The following is a 20,650-nucleotide window of genomic DNA, read 5'->3' on the forward strand; positions in this document are numbered from 1 at the left end:
TCGAATCGACCCGTATCGACGGACGCATTCGACGTGGAAACTCATGGTGTGTATCCAGCATTAGATAGATGATAGATTGATCGATCGGTGGATCCATAGATAGATTTTAACACTTCATTCTTCTTCATTGCTGCTAAACAAATATAACATCACCAAGTATTAAATCGAAACAATATTTTATTATTTTAAATAGCCTCTTCATAAAACAAGAGAAATGACAACATGGATAAACAGTATCCAAAATAAATAAACCTTTTTTTTTTGTTTGTGAAATCAGTAGCATGGTATAGATGAGGAATTACAAAACAAAAAAAATAACATTTTACACACAGGACATGGGAATGTGGACGGATCAGGTAGTAAAATGTCCCTTTTTTTGTTTCTGAAAAAAATGACAAAGAAAACTGTACACAAGGTATATTACAGCGACGTAGCGCGCAGGCCAGCCCTGCGGAATTGGGTTTTTTGTTTTTTTGTTTACTTTAAAAAAGATAATTTAAACACGGTTTCCCTTATATCTACATATAAAAATTATCTTTCAACGTTAAAAATGAGGTCATCGAAAAAGGCACCTAATCGAAACGTGACATTAGAGTGCGCTGGTGATTAGATGAGCAGTGTGGAATCTTGCAACGGCTCATTTGGTACCCACAGACAGAAGATGAAAATCTGCAGAAGAGATTTGCGCTACGCAGTTATTTGACCGCTAAACTGATTTGAAGATGGCAGTAAAATGCAAATTGACTGGGTTGTTGTTTGTTTTTTTGCTCTATTGACATTTTTATTTTGAAACTTCTAATGCAGACTAATGTTTTCCCTTTTGTTACTTGTAACTTGCTGTAAATTTTGTTAGTCTCATTGTATTAGTCACTGTGACATTTAAGTTGCCTACTAACTCTATATTATGTACCAATGTCTGTATTTTTATGTACCCATGTTTGTTTCTTACTCTGTATAGTACCATGGAAGATGATAGTGCTATACAAATCAATAATAATATTGGCAATACTTTTGTACAGGGGGGAGATTTTGTATGCCACGGTTAGGCCCAGTTTGCATGGACTTTACATGAGAGCTTTCCGAGCATTTAAACGTTACATTTTAAATTACATTCCTTAAAATACTCTGGTGTGAAATCCCCATTCATGGAAATGTACCAGTACACACAAGATGCATTTTAGGGCAATACGTCTTAGGCCTCTTGCAAACTACATGCGATTCCGATTTTTTATACTTCCGATTTTGGATTCCGATTCAAAACCTTAGCAGCATGCAGTACGTTTTGTAATCGGAATCCAAAATCGGATCAGATAAAAAAATCGGAATCTCGTGTAGCGTGCAAGAGGCCTTATGGTGTCAATGTAAAAATGCAGCATGTTGAGTTCAGAAATTATTTACCTGATTTTGGGGTGGGAATGAAAGTCAATTATAATCCACTAAAACGTTAGTGCGGCCAATCATGGCATGCCCATTCGCCTAGTGCCCCTTGATAAATGTCTGGATAAACGCGTACAAATACTGTGCACGCTTTTCCGGGCATTTTGTAAACAAATAACCGCGTGTGCATTCATTCATTCCCATTTATGTGTCATTGTCGAGCAAACATCACCAATGCTGACCACATGCGGGACAATTTATGACAGACTGATTGGTCACATTTTTTAATCTAAAATGATCATTAATTTGCAGCACGAGGGGTGTTATTATTCTTTCGATCCATTTTCCCATATAATTGGATTATTTTAATAATTAACTAGGCTAGATCTTTCTAACAGATCATTATGGTAGTAACATTTTATACGAAAAAATATTTTAGGATACTTTGAAAATAATCAATTTTTTCAATGTCTGAAAAAAGATAAAAACCTGAATAATTTATTACCTTTTGTTTCCCTTGAATCCTTTAGATTGTAAGCTCACAAGGGCAGGGCTCTCTCACCGTTTTGTGTTTGGGATTTTGTTACACAATTATTCATATTAATTCTGTCACTGTTATTACCGATTCTGTATTATTTTTGTACCAACTCTGTATTTTGTGTATTGGTGTATATCATTGTATTACTATGTACCCCATGTTTGTTTCTTACTTTGTACAGCGCCACAGAATATGTTGGCGCTTTATAAATCAATAACAATAATAATTAGAGTCTTTCAAAATGCTCCCACTAGTCCCAGTCATTAATGTCACTTGCATGACATATATTTGTCCAGACAATCATGGGCATATTTGTTAAGAAACTGTGATCAAAATAATTTATAATTTCCCAGCATATATTATTTCCTGTCCCTCCTGTCTGTGGTACCACTAACAGACTGATCAGCAAGCTATATATATATTAGTGACAACACAGCCTATTCAGAAAATGTTTTACACTTCTCATTCCTGTTCAAAACACTATCACTGATCTGCCTTAGTTACTAGTTCTGTACAGTGGTTTGAAGACACCTTCTGAGGTTGAGAACTGTTGTTCTACAACTAGGAGACTCCATAGACAAAGATACATGTAAACTTCATGGTAAGACAACAGGAGGAACGGAGACCTGCACATGTAATATATTATTATTATTATTATTGAAATCTGCTAGCAATAGTAATCTTTTTTTTTAAAACCACAAATTTAGCCAACAAATTTTGAAATACAGGCCGTCTCCTATTTACAAGCAGTTTCTGTTCTGGGAGTTTGTTAGAAAGTTGAATTTGTAAGTTGGGTCTTGTGTTAAACATGATGAAACTGTGGATAAATGATTTACTCTAAAGGTGCCCATACACTCGTCAGATTGGCAGCAGACAGATAAGAAATGCATCTGATGATCTATCTGATGCGTTTTTAGAACATTTTTTACCAGGATAGAATTCCAATAGATTTCAGTTTGAAATCTGTTGAAATTCGATCTGATGGCATTTTTTTGCCATCAGATTTCCATTAAGGCCAATGCAAACTGATAAGCAATCACATCAGATCGACCTAAATTTTCCACCCTGCTAGTTCGATGGAAATCCATCGAAATCGATCGAAATCGGCCGTCGATCGGTCGATTGGCCAACCGATTTGCGATCGATCGATCGATCGATCGATCGCGATCGATCGGTCGGCCAGAAAATCGGCTGAGTGTATGGGCTGCTTAAGACTAATCTGGGTTTGGGCATATAGTATAAACTATGCTTTTTGGTTGTTTTGAACTTGTTATAACAGTTTATGCAATACTGCAACAGGTAACAACAAAAATATATAATAAAAAACAGTGCTGTATATTTTGTACATGAAGACAACTTTGTATCTCTGCAACATTGTAACTCAAGTGGTCTGTAAGTAGGGGACTGCCTGTATTTCTTTCTAAACCATTTCTGTTTAGCTGCCTACAGCTTTGTCTTGGAAATTTAGTAAACACTTTTCAAGAACGCCTGTTCCAACTTGTGAGCCCTTTTAACAAAAAAAATAAATAAAAAATAAGTGGCTGTAAGCAACAAGTGAAATCATTACAAAGAACAGAAAACAGGAAAAATACAGCCCCTCCCCCCTAAAAAAACAAACAATAAAAATAAAACAAAAATAATTAAATATCCTACAACAGATCCCTGTTATATTAATTAGGCAGCTTTCTGATTGTCTTCATACATGACTGGGGCTCAAATACAGGTGGGATTTGGAGTGGCTTAGCAGCGTGGGATTAACCCTTTGTTGGCCACAGTTGATGTCCAGAAGGGCTGCAAACAATAAAGGGTGGATGACAGGCTGCTAAGCTCTGGGGACGTTCTCAGACACAGTCAGGCTCTGGCAGCGGATTTCCCAGGCAAGAGGCTATAATGAGAAGATGGGGAACCTCAGAGGGTGCTGAGGGCTATGGGGTTTGCAGCAAGTAGCAGGCCACTGGTCGGGGGGTCACAGGACTATTACAGGAGCAATATTCCACAAAGGCTTCATCATCACATCACCAGTATGAGTTGAACCTGAGGCCACCTCTGATCGGTGACACTAGAGTCCTCCCAGGAGGCTTATTATTCCCAGCTCAGTCAGTCCATCACTAGGTGGTCTCTAGAAGATAGTCCCGGCAGTCACCGGACTGCTGTGATGGTGCAGGTGGTGCTGCGGCTGCTGGAGGATCGGGCTGGACTGCAGGTGTGTGGCGGGGTTGGACGATTGGTACCAGGAGTAGTTGCCCAGGAAGGCACTGGGGCTGGAGCCGGAGCTGGGGGGCTGCAGGTTGGGGCCGGTGCCTTGCAGCCTCTGGTGGGCTCCGAAGTCCCAAGATACGGCAGAGGGGGAAGGTGAGTGGCAGCTGGGCGACTCGTTGCCGGTCGGGAGCTGATCGCTCGGCAGCTCGCCGCTCTTCCACATCTTCTTGAACTTGGACCTCCGGTTCTGGAACCAGATCTTCACCTAGTGCGACAGAAGCAGCCGACAATCAATAAGGATGAGGAGCACACGCGGAATTAGAGCTCACCGCAAGCTGCGAGCCAATCCACATGCAATACACATACATATTTCTATAACATTATCCATGACATGGCTGGCACACCTATACAGTGCATTATACATTGCATACATCGCTATACTCATATGACCTCAATATACACCCAGTTCCCTGTCTACACAGCTCCCATTCTACCATCGATCGGTAAAAAGTCAGAGAAAAATAATACTAATCTTTCAGTTTCCCTTTGGCAGACAACGATGGAAGGGGGACTTTATTTTGTGCATATACCTGTCCTATACAGATTATAACGGCCTGCAAACGCCGAAATGCTGCTCACTATAGGATGAGAGCAGTACAGGGCGTATAGCAAATATTAGCTACTATAATCTATAACATCATTAAATACTAATAAACAAATGTATACGTTTAAAATAAATATAATACCAACATATAAAGCCACTTGCTTTGCTACAGTTTTTGTGCTAGAAAACAAACAAACGTCACCGTTTCTAAAATGTAAAGCAACATTAGTGTGGATTTCGGAAATTATATTTTGTCCCATAAATACGTACAGCTAGATATAAACAATATGTAAAGTGAACGCATGTGTGTTTCGTGGTTGATAAAGAAAAACGCGTTCTATCTATCTATCTATCTATCTATCTATCTATCTATCTATCTATCTATCTATCTATCTATCTATCTATCTTCTCCTTTGCAAGTAATAAATATATATATAATATAATCCCCACAAATGTCGCTGTATGCGCGCTTATATGAACTCTGTCTGTATATATATTTCTTACTAAATGTATACATCGACTACAATGCGTGTGAACAGTATGACTGTATGTGCCAACAAATACTTGTACGCCTATGTAATATGATGGATTTATGTACACATTCCATGCATTGAGCAATGCAGGGCTGGCACTGACCTGGGTCTGAGTCAGGCCTAGGGATGCCGCCAGCTCGGCTCTCTCGGGCAGTGCCAGGTACTGGGTCTTCTGAAACCTCCTCTGCAGCGCTGCCAGTTGGAAGCTGGAGTAGATGGTTCGGGGTTTCCGAACTTTTTTGGGCTTGCCGTTGACTATCCTGACCTCAGGTTCGCAGTCCTCCTTCTCTGTAACACAAGGGATGGGGTTAGAAGCGAGACACACACAGGGCAATTATCAGCAGTACACAGGATAGATTAGCATAATCAGGCCAGTGTATAGATTACAGTTATGTGTTTGATCTGTCAATGAGGAAAGTCCATGACTTGCAAATGACTGCTGGTGCTGGGGATGACAGGCTGTGGGTTACAGTATTTATTAATGTTGTACCATCAGCCCCCGGTATGCAGCTGAGTGATGCCACTCAATACCCCCAACACGTCCTCTCAGCTGTATTATATGGGTGGCATTGTCTAGGCAGGAGACTGGGTGGCTACTATAGCGGGGGGAAAGCAATCCCATACTGTCCATACATCAAGTTTATAACTTGCTACAAGTAGTATAGGAGGCTCCTGTGTCTTCTTCTCTAATGTCTTCAACCCACTGCCCTCTAGATTGTAAGCTCACAAGGGCAGGGACCTCCTCCTGGGGTTTAGTCTGATGTATAAACATGCACCAGTATTTCTGATGTCTCAAACCACATATCAACAATGTATGTCTATGTATTTGTACGTGTCTAAATTGTACAGTTATTAACCTCTCATGTATCTATGCTATTTTCTTTAGTATGTACAGCTCTACGGCAGATGTTGGCGCTATATAAATAATGATAACACTGGGCAGTCCTATCAGCTTTCACCAGCAAGAGTTAACTTTTATGAGAATGCCTTAATAGTGAATAATAATATGGATGCTCAGAAGCTGATCGCTATTATTATTATTTTTTAATCATTTCAACAACAGTGAAAGTTCTTTCATGTCGGCTCACCTGGTTCATTGTGCGTCGGGGACGGGCTGGTGCCGTAAGGTCCATAGGAGCTGTACGAGCCGTTGTAGGCCAGGTCGTAGGACTTGGCAGAATAGGAGATCCCATTGATGCCGCTGGTGTGAAAGGGGTACGATCCAAGCTGTCCGTAGGGCGACCCCCCGCCGCAGTGCTGCTGATTGGTGTAATAGCTGCTGTCGGTGGCCGTGGACACGGGAAGGGTCGGGGATTCCTGTGATTTGTGCAGGCTGTGATAAGTGTTTGAGGTCATTTGGGTCGAATGCATATCTGATACTATGTCAAACACTCCAGTCATTGTGGACGGGCAGAGCCAGCAGGGAATAGGGGCGCCTGATGAAGGCAGGAATCAGTGCAGCAGGCAGGCAGGCAGGGCAGCAGAGATCAGCAGACAACGCGCAGCCGGCTGCAGGCTCCAAGCATCATCATCATCATCCCCAGTGCGCGAGAAGAACGAGAGTAACCGCCGCTCACTGCTTATGCTGTCTGCTGCTCCCTGCTTCAGCGCCAGGCATTTAACTCCAGTCATGTGACTGCCAGCTCCGTCCCCTGGCAACGGCCAATCAGCGCCGATGCGTGGCCCGGGTCTCAGGGTTCTGCCCCAGGACAGGAGCTTTCCCCTCCCACTTGTTGCTCTTGTGAGCTCCTACACAGCAGGGTGGGGGGTGGGGAGGGAAACTCATTCCAGGTCCCACAAGAGAGCTGCAAGCCTTGTTCTTTTATCTCACACAGAAAAGAAAACAAAATGACATTGACTTCCCAGTCACAGTCTTGTAAGCCTTGGCACACTTCTGTCTCTGTGTGCTGGCAAGAGGGAATAAACCCCACTGATCCACTCACTCTGTCCAGCTGATGGAAGTCGCTTTATATTGTGTCATTATTATTTATTATGCAGTCTTCAGAGTATACTAATTCATGTCACTAATTGCCCTTCAGAGAAACTCATAATTGAATGTTCTCTGCTGTTATCATGAGCTGTATTGATCTTTCTATCTGACTTAATCACATTGAATGTCCTGGAAATCTTTAAACCTCAGTATGCCCAACTGATCAACTATCAATCAATGTTTGGGAACTTTATAGATTGAAAGGATGACAGGGTGTGTTGGAAAATCCCCATTAGGAAAAGCAGTGGGGGACCATTATGGGTGCATTTCTTTGTTGTCACTGAATGAGGCCTATAGAATCATTACTGACAGTGGCTTTAAGTGTACCAGAGATTAAAAAAAAAGTTTTATACATACCTGGGGCTTCCTCCAGCCCCATGTGCACAGATCGCCCCCACGCCGCTGTCCTCTGCTGCCTGCAGCTCCAGTACAGGGTCCCGTAACTCCCTCCAGTCGTGGCCAGTCTGCGCAAAAGGAAGTGCGCTCTTTACATATCTCTTTTTTATCTCTGGTTTCCTTTAACTACGATCTCAACACCCCCATCCCCTCCCCAAGCAAAAGTTTGATGGGGCTCCCTCAATATTCACACCCTTCCCTTGCCTCCCCCTGGTGCCCTTCATGGCCTTTGGGATCCATCTCACAAGGGTCAGAAAACAAGTGTGCCCATCATGATCTTCACACCCATAACAAGTGTGGCCACAAATCACCTGATCTGCAGTATAGTCCCCCATATTTGAGGAAGGAAAGGTAGTTGTGGCCCTCCACAGCTCTGGGCCCCCCTGCGATTGCAGGTTTTTCTCCTCTCCAGTTACGCCCCTGATTACTGATATTATACTGTCTTAATTATACTTTATTAGGGCCGGTTCACACTGGATAGATCACATTTGTTTGATCTGTGACCCTCCGTTCCGTTAGCATGCAGGGAATGGGATGCTTTTGTTGTTTGAGGTCCATTTGGCAGAACAGGCTAAACAGATCCCTTCCAACAGAGCAATGTGAACAGATCCTATTGATTATCATGCTATGCATTCACATCCTTTAGTATCAGGTCTGTCACGGGCTAAGTGGACCCTTCTTTTATGGCAATGTGAACCAGGCCATACTGTCCTTATTTTATACAATGTGAAAGATGACCAATCACTACCAGGTCGATTTCCATCACTACCTAATCCATTTTCGATCAGGGAAGGATTGATCAATTTCTGTACCAGGCAGGGGCATACAAAAATGTATGGGGCTCCCTTGCAAAAAGATAGCATGTGCCCGCTGGGTTCATAGGCCCCTCAATACCCCTTACACCACACGTGCAGCCAGCAAATAAAGAAAAAAAAAATCTCACACACACACACAAACCACCCCCACCACTCCCTCCCGCCATGTAGTGTAGTGCAAGGAGCGGTGTACTATAAACCTGCTCCAGCAGCGCAGACAGCTGCACACTCTCTGCTGCCATCCTTTGGCTCCCCATCGGTCATGTTATCAGGAGGCGGTGAATGGCAGCAGCCATGGGGCACAGAGGAGAGGCAGGTAAATATTACACCACTCCCTGTGCTACTTTGCATGTGGGTTGGGAGAAGGAGTAGTAGTGGCCCCCACATCCCCCAGGGCCTCCCATGATCGCAGGGGTTTTGGGGGCTATTTTTACACCTCTGGTACTAAGCCTGTGTACAGCTAGCCCTGCCAAAGTCTAAAGGTGGCCATACATCAAGCAACTTTGGCGGCTGATCAGCCAAGAGACAGATTTCTCTCTGCTCAAATCTGATAGGGAACTGTTGGCCATCCTAAACTGCAGGCCGATTCCCAATTAATTTCAGTCTGAAATCTTTCGGGTATCAGCCAAATTGTGCCACCTTGTCGCCTCGCCGCCCCTGGCCTCGTCCCCCCAAATGTACATGTACCCCCCCTCCGGTGCCCGTGCATTAATACTCACCTGTCCGCCACTGTCTCTGCACTCTTGTTCCTCAATCACGCCTCACTTGGTTGTCGGCGTATTTCTCATGGAATGCATTCGGGCTGGGGGGTTAGCTTCACGTTTCTCGTTTGCGAATATTACACACCGCTGGGCACCCGAGCATGTCCGATCAATACATGCAATCAGTTTCGGCTCTAAGTAGTTTGAAGTGGCGCTTGGGCACGCTCTTGGCAGCACAGATTTTCATAATAATTATCAAATGTGATAGTCGATGGGCTGCCAAGTCTTCAGATGTATGGCCAACTTAAAGGATACCAGAGCTCAAAAACAATGGAGAAACTTCGGGAGCAGGCATATACTACTACCTGTCCATATGTCCACCGCTCCCCCTGTTCTCCTCTCTCTGCTCCCCTGTCGCTCACCTAAAAGCCCTCCGGGATCCCCTTCTGGTCAGCCAGGTTTGGACTTACTGCGCAGGTGCTCGCTGGGCTGCACATGTCCTACAGCGCGCGCCCGTGGTCTTGAGCGCACTACGCATGCGTATGATGTCACTGCGTCATGCGCATGATGTCTAATTCATATGCGGTGCTCCCTCCATTTTTCCAATGTTTTTGGGCTCTGGTATCCTTTAAGGGCAACTTTAAGGGAAAGCTAATAAACGTATCCGTATGAATCCGTATGCTTATCCCACAGAAGCATGAGAAGAACATACTGTACATGCTCCATGCAGGTAGTGCCCTGAAGCACTGGAGGTTTCATTTCCATGTGGGTGGGTTGGGAAACAGGTTTACTGAATACTGTATATATATTTATATATTACTTTAAAAAAAACATCCTAGAGCAGGTATGGGGCTAACATTGGCAATCTTTACCTGTGCATGCGCCATGAAGCCTACTGGCTCTGCAAGTCACATGCAGCCTGAGACGGACATGCAGGCTGACAAAATCTTCCAATGTTCTTGCCTCCATGTGACATCTCCATTCTGCTTCTGCTGTACAGGATAAATTACGGGAGGGTGCTGGTAGGTTGGTATCTTTAAACATGAGTCCCTAAATCCATTTGTGTTATTTAGCGTGAAGAATCTGCAAATATTGTACAACTGTTACACAACCCAGTTACAGTCAAACCTTTTTGTTAGTTGTGGATGGGTTGTAACTCGGGTGGTGTCTGCTGTTTTTGTTCCCACTGGAGGAATTTCCTTCTACTTCCTGTCCAAGAACCTCCATGGACCTCCAGAACTTTAATGTGAACCACCATGGTCCCAGGCACACAAAGCCAGACACATCTGATGAACCTTGGGAGTGGAGTAGAAAACCACAAGGTGTTTGGCACACGTGGAAATGTGATTTGAACAGGACATTTTCTACTTTATTTACAAAAGGTCCACACAGCTGGAGAGATGCAAAAAGTCCTGCAGATCCGAATTGGAACTAATAAAAATGATCTGGTTTTGGCGAAAAAAAGTTTCAACCCCCTCTTTGCCTGAATTCTTTCAGACCGTAGCATGATTCCAGGAAGGTGAACTCTTATGCAAGTGGTGCTACATGCCTGCATAAATCCAAACAACGTGCATTTAAATTTAAAAGAAAAAAAAGAAGAATGCTGGGCAGATGCGCACATGACTGCAATCACACCATATCAGAATCAGAATCAGAATCAGAATCCATTTATTCGCCGAGTATGCTGTAGGCATACCCGGAATTGGTTGTGGTACACATGGCAAGGCATTTAAAACATTAAGACATTCAGGACATTAAAACATTCAAGACATTAAGAGTCTTAATTAGTCTTTAATTTAAGAGTCTTAATTTAAGACATTTGAGACATTCGATAGTTACGAGAGACAGCGCATTTCAGTAATTCAAGAGACAGACATACATGCATTGGTGAGAATATATTCATATTGTACATGCCAGGCACTGAGAGAAGTACTTTAGGCCTGGTTTAGGGTGACTCGGGAGCTGGGTGGTCCGTGAACCAAACTATAGGGGCCAGATGGACAAGTGTTCAGCAGGAGAACAGCTTGAGGAAAGAAGGTGTTCTTGCGCCTTGTGGTTCTGGTGTGGATTGTTCTGAAACGGCGGCCTAGTGGGAGTGGCTCAAAGAAGCGACTACCTGGGTGGGATGGATCTTGTGCGATCTTGCAGGCTCTTTTCCTCAATCTGGCGGTGTGGATGAGGTCAGGGGGGGGCAGGGGCGTGCCGATGACCTTTTCTGCCGCGCTTATTACTCTCTGTAGTTTATGCCTGTCACTAGCTGTTGCCCCTGCATACCAGGCAATAATGGAGGAGCACAGGATGGACTCAATTGTGGCAGAGTAGAAACTGGTGAGCAGCTCCCGTGGGATGCCGAATTTCTTCAGCTGCCGCAGGATCCACTAACCTCCTAGAAATCCTCTTCATAGCCCTTATTCAATTCACTTTTTCTCCTAGGTGACACTTTCACACCTTATAAGGTATACAGAACCGATACTTAATCGGGGCTTCCTCCAGCCCCACAAACATGTGTGAGTCCCACGCCATCCTCCAGTACTTTTATCTTACTTTTTGGTGCTTTTTTAGTTGCAGAGTGCTGAAAAGTTATTTCAAACAGAAGATGAAAATGTATCTCCTAGGAGAAAAATTGAATTGAACGGGCCAGTGGGATTCAAACAATACACCGGTAGTTGAGGGGTGGAAGTTTTTGCCGCCAAATTCTTAGGTGAGCAAGATCTTTTATATTCTGCTTTTCTTGTAAAGATGTTGTCTCTTCTATCCTCTTTTCCTTTGATCATGTGTTCTCCCATAAATTGGAAGCATATTCATAGGTTAATTGCCACATGTAGAAACTGGCCAAGAGAAAGTGCTTGTGTGACTGTGACAGGGAATTAGGCCTGTAAGCTTTGTCAGACAGGAGCCAATATTAGAGTCCCTGTACAGCAAAAATGGTATTAATCAAATGTTTCCCCAAACATTAAACAAAAATGGATAAAAAGAAACACATTTTGAGCAGGAAGATGTATTATTGTTGTTATTTTATTATTATTATTATCATCTTGATTATTATTATTATTTGTAGTTTACTTTTATTGTTATTAACATTGTTATTATTATCATGAATGCCATTGTTACTCTTTTGGTTATTATTAGTGGTTTCATTTACTGCTAATTTATGACTTAGACCTTGTTCTAACTATAGGCGTTGTTGTGTGCATTTCAGCAATGAGTATAGGTGTGACAAGCAAGGACATTTATGCGTTGTGTATTTATGTGTTACTAGTGTATAGGCCCGCCTGTTAAAAAAACAGGTGCTAAGCCACGGCCCCCCCCCTCCCCCACAATGCACGCGTGCACGGCCACCTGCAACGCGCACGTCTTACCGCCTCATTAAGCCCGCCCTCCTGTGCTGACCGAAGTCTGTCCACGTGCCGCGACTACGTCCTAACACGATGCATGGACACAGGAGAACGCAGGACAGGGCAATTATTATATAGGATTGTAATGCACTGCCACATATATATTTGTCCAAACATGGCGCTGACCCATTCATTGTCAGCAAATAGGATCAGCACTGCAACAGACAGCAATGGAGAGCAATGTACATGCAGTGCATTGTGTGATTAGTCTTTTTTTTTTGGAATATTGATGTTTTGTTATTTTTGTTTAATTAGCCTGGGAATATTATTTGCTTACTTTAATTAACCCATTAGCAGCTTTAATAGAGTTATCTGGTTTGAGTAAAGTGCACCGCTTTTGACCTCAGTCAACAGAACTCCTTGTGCTGTAAATTCTTGGAATGCTTTGATCTCTCTCTCTCTCTATCTCTCTCTCTCTCTCTCTCTCTCTCTCTCTTTCTCTAGCAGAAAATATAGAAACTGAAAGCAGAAGTCCTCTGTTATTGTCTCACACTGCCCCCTAGTGACAAGTGGCCATAAATACACATTACAGCAGAACTAATTAGAAGCAAGAAAATGTAACACAGAAATAAAAAGTGCTAAAATAAATTGGGCTGGGACACTTGCAAGCCTTTAAATAAATTGGCTACTAAAGGGTTAAAGTACAACTATTGCAAAAAATGGTAACATTTAAAATACATTCATTTAAAATGTAGATTTCTACCAGTGCACTATACATAACATTTCTCCAAGGTTGCAGTCACTTACAGCTTATAGCTAGTGAAAATCTGACAGATCTGTCTTGTTTTGGATTAGTCCAGCTCCTAATAGTGGATTCTCAGGTAATTTCTACATTTATAAAAACACTTATTGAGCAGTAGTTTCTCAGACCAACTGCCAAAATAGTGTGCAAACAAGAAGGAAAGCTAGCCAGCACCATTGTATAGATTCTTTTCAGGGAGTGTTTTTGTTAAACATGAAGATAATATTGAAAATCCCCCATAAAGAGATGGACTAGTCCAAAATCTGTCAGATCTGTCAGCTTTTTTTTTTTTTTACAACTTATTGCAAGTGATAGCTACATAGGAAAAAAAGTAATTTGTAGTGTATTTTACTCTGGGAGAAATGTACATTTTATATGTGTTAAATTTTTTCACACTAGTGGTCCTTTAAGGGTTAAACAGTTCATACTGGTAATGGCCATGTATCGCCAAAATGACCATGTATCGCCAAAATGACCATGTATCGCCAAAATGACCATGTATCGCCAAAATGACCATGTATCGCCAAAATGACCATGTATCGTCAAAATGTCCATGCATCGCCAAAATGACCATGTATCGCCAAAATGTCCATGCATCGCCAAAATGACCATGTATTACCAAAATGACCATGTATCGCCAAAATGACCATGTATCGCCAAAATGACCATGTATCGCCAAAATGTCCATGCATCGCCAAAATGACCATGTATCGCCAAAATGTCCATGCATCGCCAAAATGACCATGTATTACCAAAATGGCCATGTATCGTCAAAACACTTGAAAACCGATTCATGTAAGATCAGATGTTGGATACTGTACTAATTTAGGCTCAAATCACTACCACTCCAGCAGCCTTTGCTAGCTCTATGAGCGATCCACAAACCTTAAATTAATATCCACATTTTTAGGATATTTATTTTAGCTGTTAGTGCTACACATAGAAGGATAGGAGCAGTTAGCATTGTTGGAAAAAAGGGAAGGGTGCACAGTCAGGCACCAGGAAGGAGCGGGTTAACCTTAAGGAATAGGCATCAGGCAAGAGTTAATGTTAGAGGGTTGGTTGGGAATGGTATAACATTGGAGGGGACATTAGGGTTAGGCATCAGTAAGGTCTTAAACTTCTGTATCAGCAGGTATTAATGTGCAAGGATCTGGTGGGGGTCAGGGCAGATAAGGGGTGAGATGGATGTTGGGGTTTGGCATCAGAATTGGATGTAGCATTAGGGGGATCAGGGAGATCAGACAACTGGAACAGCAGAGCGCTGGTCATTGCAATGCTGATAAGCTGCTTATTGGGATCTGGCACCAAACCAAACATCACCAAATCTATATGCACCCTCCGGGAAGTCCATATAGCTGCAACCATTAGGCAGGGCCATCTTTTCATAGATACTTCCTTTTCCTTGGCAGAATTATCTGGTGTCCTATGGGGAGAGGAGAAGAAACCACACAGACTCCATTGGTTTATTAAGAGGAAGACAACTTCTTTCATCACTTTTCTGCACTGCAACTGCAATCACAACCTGGAAATGACCATACGGTCCTCTTGTTTAAAACAAAACATGACCTTAAAGCAAACCTGAGCCTGCCACAGAGGCTTCCCACAGCCTCCTGGAGACCATCACCAGTGCCTGGGACCGTCTGACAGTTTGCAGCCGCGCTCTTCTATGTGAATGAGCGCTGCCATACTGCATCTGTGTGGCCTGCTCAGTAGCCTGTGGTGGATGAGCGGTTTTGGCTTTCTGTGCAGGCAAGGCTGTACTAGCACAGGTGCAGTATGGCAGTGATTGTACATGGCAGTGAGAGCAGCCACGAGAACATATCAAACCAGTTCTTGTTGGATTTGTTCAGAGGGTTTGGGTGTGGTAACGGTGGGGGTGAGGAGGACACTGGATGCTGTCCTATCCAGAGGCTACCCCCTACCTAGGTTAAGTATCTATTTTTTTTCCTTCCTGCCTTGAGTTCACTTTAACTTTCCTGCAGCAGTTTATGTATCAGCAATAACTTTATTGTATTATAACACAGTGACATTCCATGAGAATTGCATTGAGGTAATGAGAACATGGTACCACAATTTAGATTATTAACTACTTTAGGACCGCAGTGATTGAAATCTACGCCCTGTATTGGTGGGCTCCTGGCTGGCAGGACGTAGATTTCAATCACCCTCCGCTGCGCGCATTCGCCGTTTCCGTCGCTCCCCGCCGATCGTGCCGCTCAAACCTGACGTTTCTCACCGCAGCTCACAGGCTCTACCTGTCTCTATGACGGCAGAGCCAATGTGAGCCGGTCAGGAGCCAATTTCATTGGCTCCTGGCCGTGTCTATCAATGTAAGCCACTCCCATAGGCCAATGAAAGCGGCTCCTGACCGGTTCACATGACTCTGCCGTCAGAGACGGCAGAGTCTATGTCCTGAGGTTCCCGGCGTGCGGCGATGACAACGGTTGCGGGGGGTATACGCGGCAATTCGTCGGGATTCCGTCTTTCTTGTACCAGTGGTCTCTGGTCCTCAAGGGGGCAGAGACCGCTGGTACTTAAGTGGTTAAAACGTGTCTTTGCGAGCAGGGCTGTGGAGTCGGAGTTGGAGTCGGAGTTGGGGCAATTTTGGGCACCCGGAGTCAGAGTTGGAGTCGGAGTCGGGGTTTCAGAAACTGATGAGTCAGAGTCGCATGATTTTTGTACAAAATCCACAGCCCTGTTAAGTATTAGACTAAGGAGTCGGAGTCGAGGAGTCGGAGTCTGAGCAATTTTGGGTACCCGGAGTTGGAGTCGTGGTTTCAGAAACTGAGGAGTCGGAGTTGGAATCGGAAGATTTTTGTACCGACTCCACAGCCCTGTTTGCGAGCATCAAAATTTACTCACTTCAGAAATCGCATCTAGTGAAAACAGGCCTGAAATATCAGATCAAGGTTAATCACTCAATCACTGTGGACACTGTACAGCTTTTGACTGAAGCACTGGATGCTGAATACGATCGCTGTCTAAAAATAGCACCAGTGCAAATAGAAGGTATGTGTGGAATTGTCTTTATGAGGGAAATGTAACCGTTTGTTGAGTTCATTGAGTCTAAACTAATAATTTCTTAAAGATGAACTCTGATTGAACAACTAAATGTACAGCTACAACACAGGAGGATGATGTACTAAAGCATTTTAATGATGCATACAGTATGTCAAAAGTGATGGTGCAGAGAGCTCTGTACATGCAGATACACACCCAATATAACAAGTTAGAACTCTTTACTGAAGAAAACGTGCAGCGATAAATCACACACCACCATCAGGTAATGCAACTTACAAAGAACAGAGAGAAACACAGAATGAACACAGGAAATAACAATACTATAGAGATCATCACAGCACATTAGACAGTGACATCATGTGTGCTTTTACTATTCTGCAGTTTAAGTAATATTTTTGTTAAATCTAACAAAAAGCTGGTATATCGTATGTAGATGAATCAAAAAAAAAATTGTCCATGGGCATGCATGGTACATGACTCATGGTGACTGTATGTATGTTTTGTATTGTGTAAATTTAAAACAATGTCCTCCATATATTCATTGTTATATAGATCCCAGTATGGGTGACCCCATAGATAAGAGAAAACAAGAGTCTTGAGGTGGTGTTTGGTTTCCACATATGTTCAAACATAAATGTTGCAGATTCCTCCTAGCAAAAGAGCACCATCTACCATAGGAGGAATATGAAAGGAATGATCTGAGGGTTTATAATGTGTAACATGTGTAGGAGCAGAGAGAAAGAAGATTAGACACAAAGAAAGAAGATGAGACACAGGGAAAGAAGGAGACACATAGAGAAAGAAGGTGACACATAACGAAAGAAGGTGACACATAGCGAAAGAAGGTGACACACAGCAAAGGGGAAAAAAGAAAAACGGACAGAGGAAGGCAATAAGCTAGACAATCCTTGGCTTGTGTTATGTGGAGAAGGTGAAGTGAACTTCCTGTTTTATATAGATGACCTCTTTCTGTTAGCACCAACAGTGATCGACCTGCAAGACAGTCTGGAAATCCTGGTGACATTTAGCACAAGAGGGGCTCCCCATTAGTCTAATGCTGGGCATACACGGTGCGATAGTTGTTATCAATCGAGCCGCTGATGGCTCAATTGATAATATTCAACCTGTCCGATCACCGCGGCAGATCGATTCTCCGCGCGATCTCCATGGGCGGACAATGGAAGAAACGAGCGGCTGATAAGGAACTGCCCGTGGGGACAAGCGGGAATCGATCCACGCGCCCGCGCGGACAAGCGGGGACACTGCGGCATCGAGCCAGCGGCTCGATTCTGGCGCAGAATTACACCGTGTATGCCCAACATAAAGAAAACCAAGATCTTGTTCCACAGAAAAAATACAAAGTCATCCCCTGTAATACACTGAATGACTGTATACTAAGCAGTACTGAGAAATATACCTACCGTGGGTCTAGAAATCAACCTGTCTGGAAGGTTATTGTTATACACCTGAGGAAGGGCCTGTATGGTCCACGATACAAGCATCCGCTTGCTGTGCCATCTCTTTCTTTCAATTTAAAGCGGACCCAAACCAAACATTTTTTTTAATTAAAAATATTTAGTTGCACCACTCTGACCCATACAAAGATAAATAAACACTCCTTCAAGCCTATGAGCATTTCAGTGCATGCTTTTCACCCTTCTCTTTTCACAACTAGGGTTATACAGGTGGCAGCCATTAGCAATTCCTCCTTTGCTGGACACCATCTACTACTCCACCAGTTTTCCGGATTTTTTTTGTCCCGGCAATATGAAAGGAAGGGAGGGGTTCCTCCAATAAATGTAAAATATTTTATATTTGTCATCATGCAGCTGAAAAAAGGCTGCTATTTATTATTATAATTTAGAAAATAGATTTTATATCTGAAATCTTGTATTTTTAATTTGGGTCCACTTTAAGCATGTGACTTTCTCTCCATTTAACTAGGGATGTTCATTTGGACTCCGGGGAATTGAAATTTCCGCAATCCGTAAATCGGAAAATGACCACCGGAATTCCGCGGAAAGCCAATTTACCACAATTCGATCATTTTAGCCCAATCACAGAACTCGGAAGGATTTTAGCAAAAATTGGTTCTCCGCGGTAATTTTAGACCAATCACAAGACTAATTTTCAGTTTTTCCGATTTTGTTTTTTTCGGTTTCCTTTTTTTCCGATTTTTCTTTCATTTTTTTGCTTTGTTTGATGCAAAAAATGGATAATAAAATACTCCTTGTAAATCTCAAAAACGGAAAATCGGAAATATGGAAAATCAGAAAATGGAATTTCCACGGAATCAGAAATGGGCTTTTTCAACCATCACTACATTTAACATCACAGGTTGACTTGAACAAATATGTTTTATGATATCGCTGCAGGATTAGACCAGAGACAACACATAAAGTTACAATAAAAAGAATAAATATAAATATAAAATATAGAAATGAATACCGTAAATGTTTATTTTCTGCACTGCACAAGCATATTTGATGTTAATAAAACTTGTTGAATGGACTCTATAATGACTTCTATTTTTATTTACTTATATAATCTGTTTACATAACGCTGACACATTTTCCACAGTGCTTTACAAAGCATGATAAAAGTCACATCTCAACTGTGTCCCTATCACAGTCTAAATGCCGGGAATACATCGGTCATTTTTGAGCCATTTAGATGGCTCAATAGATAATTTCCGACATGTCCAATCTCCCGCCCGATCGTTTCGCCGCTCGATTCCGCATTGAACACAATGGGAAAAGATAAGAAAAACGAGCGGAAGATAAGAAAATCGCCTGCGGAATCGAGCGTGGAATCGATTGAGCGGGAGAATTGATCGCTAAAATCGAGCCGTGTATGCCCAGCATAATGCCGGGAATACACGGGTTGTTTCTGAGCCATTAAAGGATACCCGAACTGACATGTGACATAATGAGATAGACATGTGTATGTACAGTGCTTAGCACACAAATAACTATGCTGTGTTCCTTTTTTTCTTTCTATGCCTGAAAGAGTTAAATATCAGGTATGTAAGTGTCTGACTCAGTCCTGACTAAGACAGGAAGTGACTACAGTGTGACCCTCACTGATAAGAAATTCCAACTATAAAACACTTTCCTAGCAGAAAATGGCTTCTGAGAGCAAGAAAGAGGTAAAAAGGGGAATTTCTTATCAGTGAGGGTCACACTGTAGTCACTTCCTGTCTGAGTCAGGACTGAGTCAGCCACTTACATACCTGATATTTAACTCTTTCAGGCAGAGAAAGAAAAAAAGGAACACAGCACAGTTATTTGTGTGCTAGGCACTGTACATAAACATGTCTATCTCATCATGTTACATGTCAGTTCGGATATCAATACAATACAATACAATAACATTTCTATAGCGCTTTTCTCCTATAGGACTCAAAGCGCTTAGGCTCTCTCAGATTCAGTAATTAGTAGGATGAAGTATTCACACAACAAAAGTTATATTTCTGCAAATGCCAAACTGAACAGGTGGGTTTTCAGTCTGGATTTAAACACGTCCAGGGATGGAGCTGTCCTGATCTGTTGAGGTAAGGAGTTCCAAAACGTAGGGGCAGCATGACAGAAGGCTCTGGGACCAAAAGTTTCCAAGTGGACTCTGGGTATGACTAGATTATTAGAACCTGTTGATCTGAGAATGCGGGGATTGCTACGCAGCTGCAACATATCTTTCATGTATCCAGGGCCTAAATTATTCAGGGATTTAAATGTCAGTAGGCCGATCTTGAATAGGACCCTCCATTCTATAGGTAGCCAGTGAAGGGAGTGCAGGACTGGCGTTATGTGGCAGTGACGGGGTTGGTTGGTTAGCAGTCTGGCAGCAGTATTCTGTATCAGCTGTAGTCGGTACAAGACCTTTTTTGGAAGGCCAGTGTAGAGAGCATTGCAGTAGTCCAGTCGGGATGTGATGAAGGCGTGGACTAAGGTTGGCAGATCTTCTGGGGGTATGAGGTGCTTGATTTTTGCAATGTTCTTCAGGTGAAAATAGGATGATTTCACCACAGCAGAGATTTGAGTTCTGAAGTTTAAATCCCAATCAATTAGAACTCCCAGGCTACGCACATGATCAGAGCTGCGCAGATCCGTGCCTCCTATTCCCAGTGGTGAAGACTGCAAGTTAAGTTGTTTTGTTATCATGCTCTGCCCTCCTATCAGAAGGACTTCAGTTTTGTCTGCATTTAGTTTCAGCCAGTTGTCATTCATCCATTGCTGTAGTTCACGTAAGCAGGCGTTTATAGTTAGAGTTGGGTCTGTCACACCAGGCTTGAAGGAAAGATATAGTTGGGTGTCGTCTGCATAGCAGTGGTATGTCA

The 20,650-nt window shown here is 42.8% G+C and overlaps 1 protein-coding gene across 1 annotated transcript; it reads right to left on the reverse strand.

The window, feature by feature from the left end:
* Positions 1-259: 259 nt before the first annotated feature.
* On the reverse strand, positions 260-6,831 carry DLX2 (distal-less homeobox 2). The gene is made up of 3 exons (XM_068247045.1): positions 6,340-6,831; positions 5,355-5,539; positions 260-4,379 (listed from the first exon to the last, which is right to left on the reverse strand). Exons 1-3 carry the CDS (start codon positions 6,650-6,652, stop codon positions 4,035-4,037), a joined length of 843 nt encoding a protein of 280 aa, XP_068103146.1. The 5' UTR covers positions 6,653-6,831; the 3' UTR covers positions 260-4,034.
* Positions 6,832-20,650: the final 13,819 nt, after the last annotated feature.

Source organism: Hyperolius riggenbachi, chromosome 7 (genome assembly GCF_040937935.1).
Source record: "Hyperolius riggenbachi isolate aHypRig1 chromosome 7, aHypRig1.pri, whole genome shotgun sequence".
Taxonomy (NCBI): Eukaryota; Metazoa; Chordata; class Amphibia; order Anura; family Hyperoliidae; genus Hyperolius; species Hyperolius riggenbachi.

Bases quoted from the DNA above. Each gene is read 5' to 3' on its own strand.
- DLX2 (XM_068247045.1), bottom strand. From the start codon at position 6,652: ATGACTGGAGTGTTTGACATAGTATCAGATATGCATTCGACCCAAATG. The intron at 5,540-6,339 runs GTGAGCCGACAT...CTTGTGTTACAG, and splicing joins CCCGACGCACAATGAACCAG to AGAAGGAGGACTGCGAACCT. The intron at 4,380-5,354 runs GTCAGTGCCAGC...CTGTCGCACTAG, and splicing joins TAGGCCTGACTCAGACCCAG to GTGAAGATCTGGTTCCAGAA.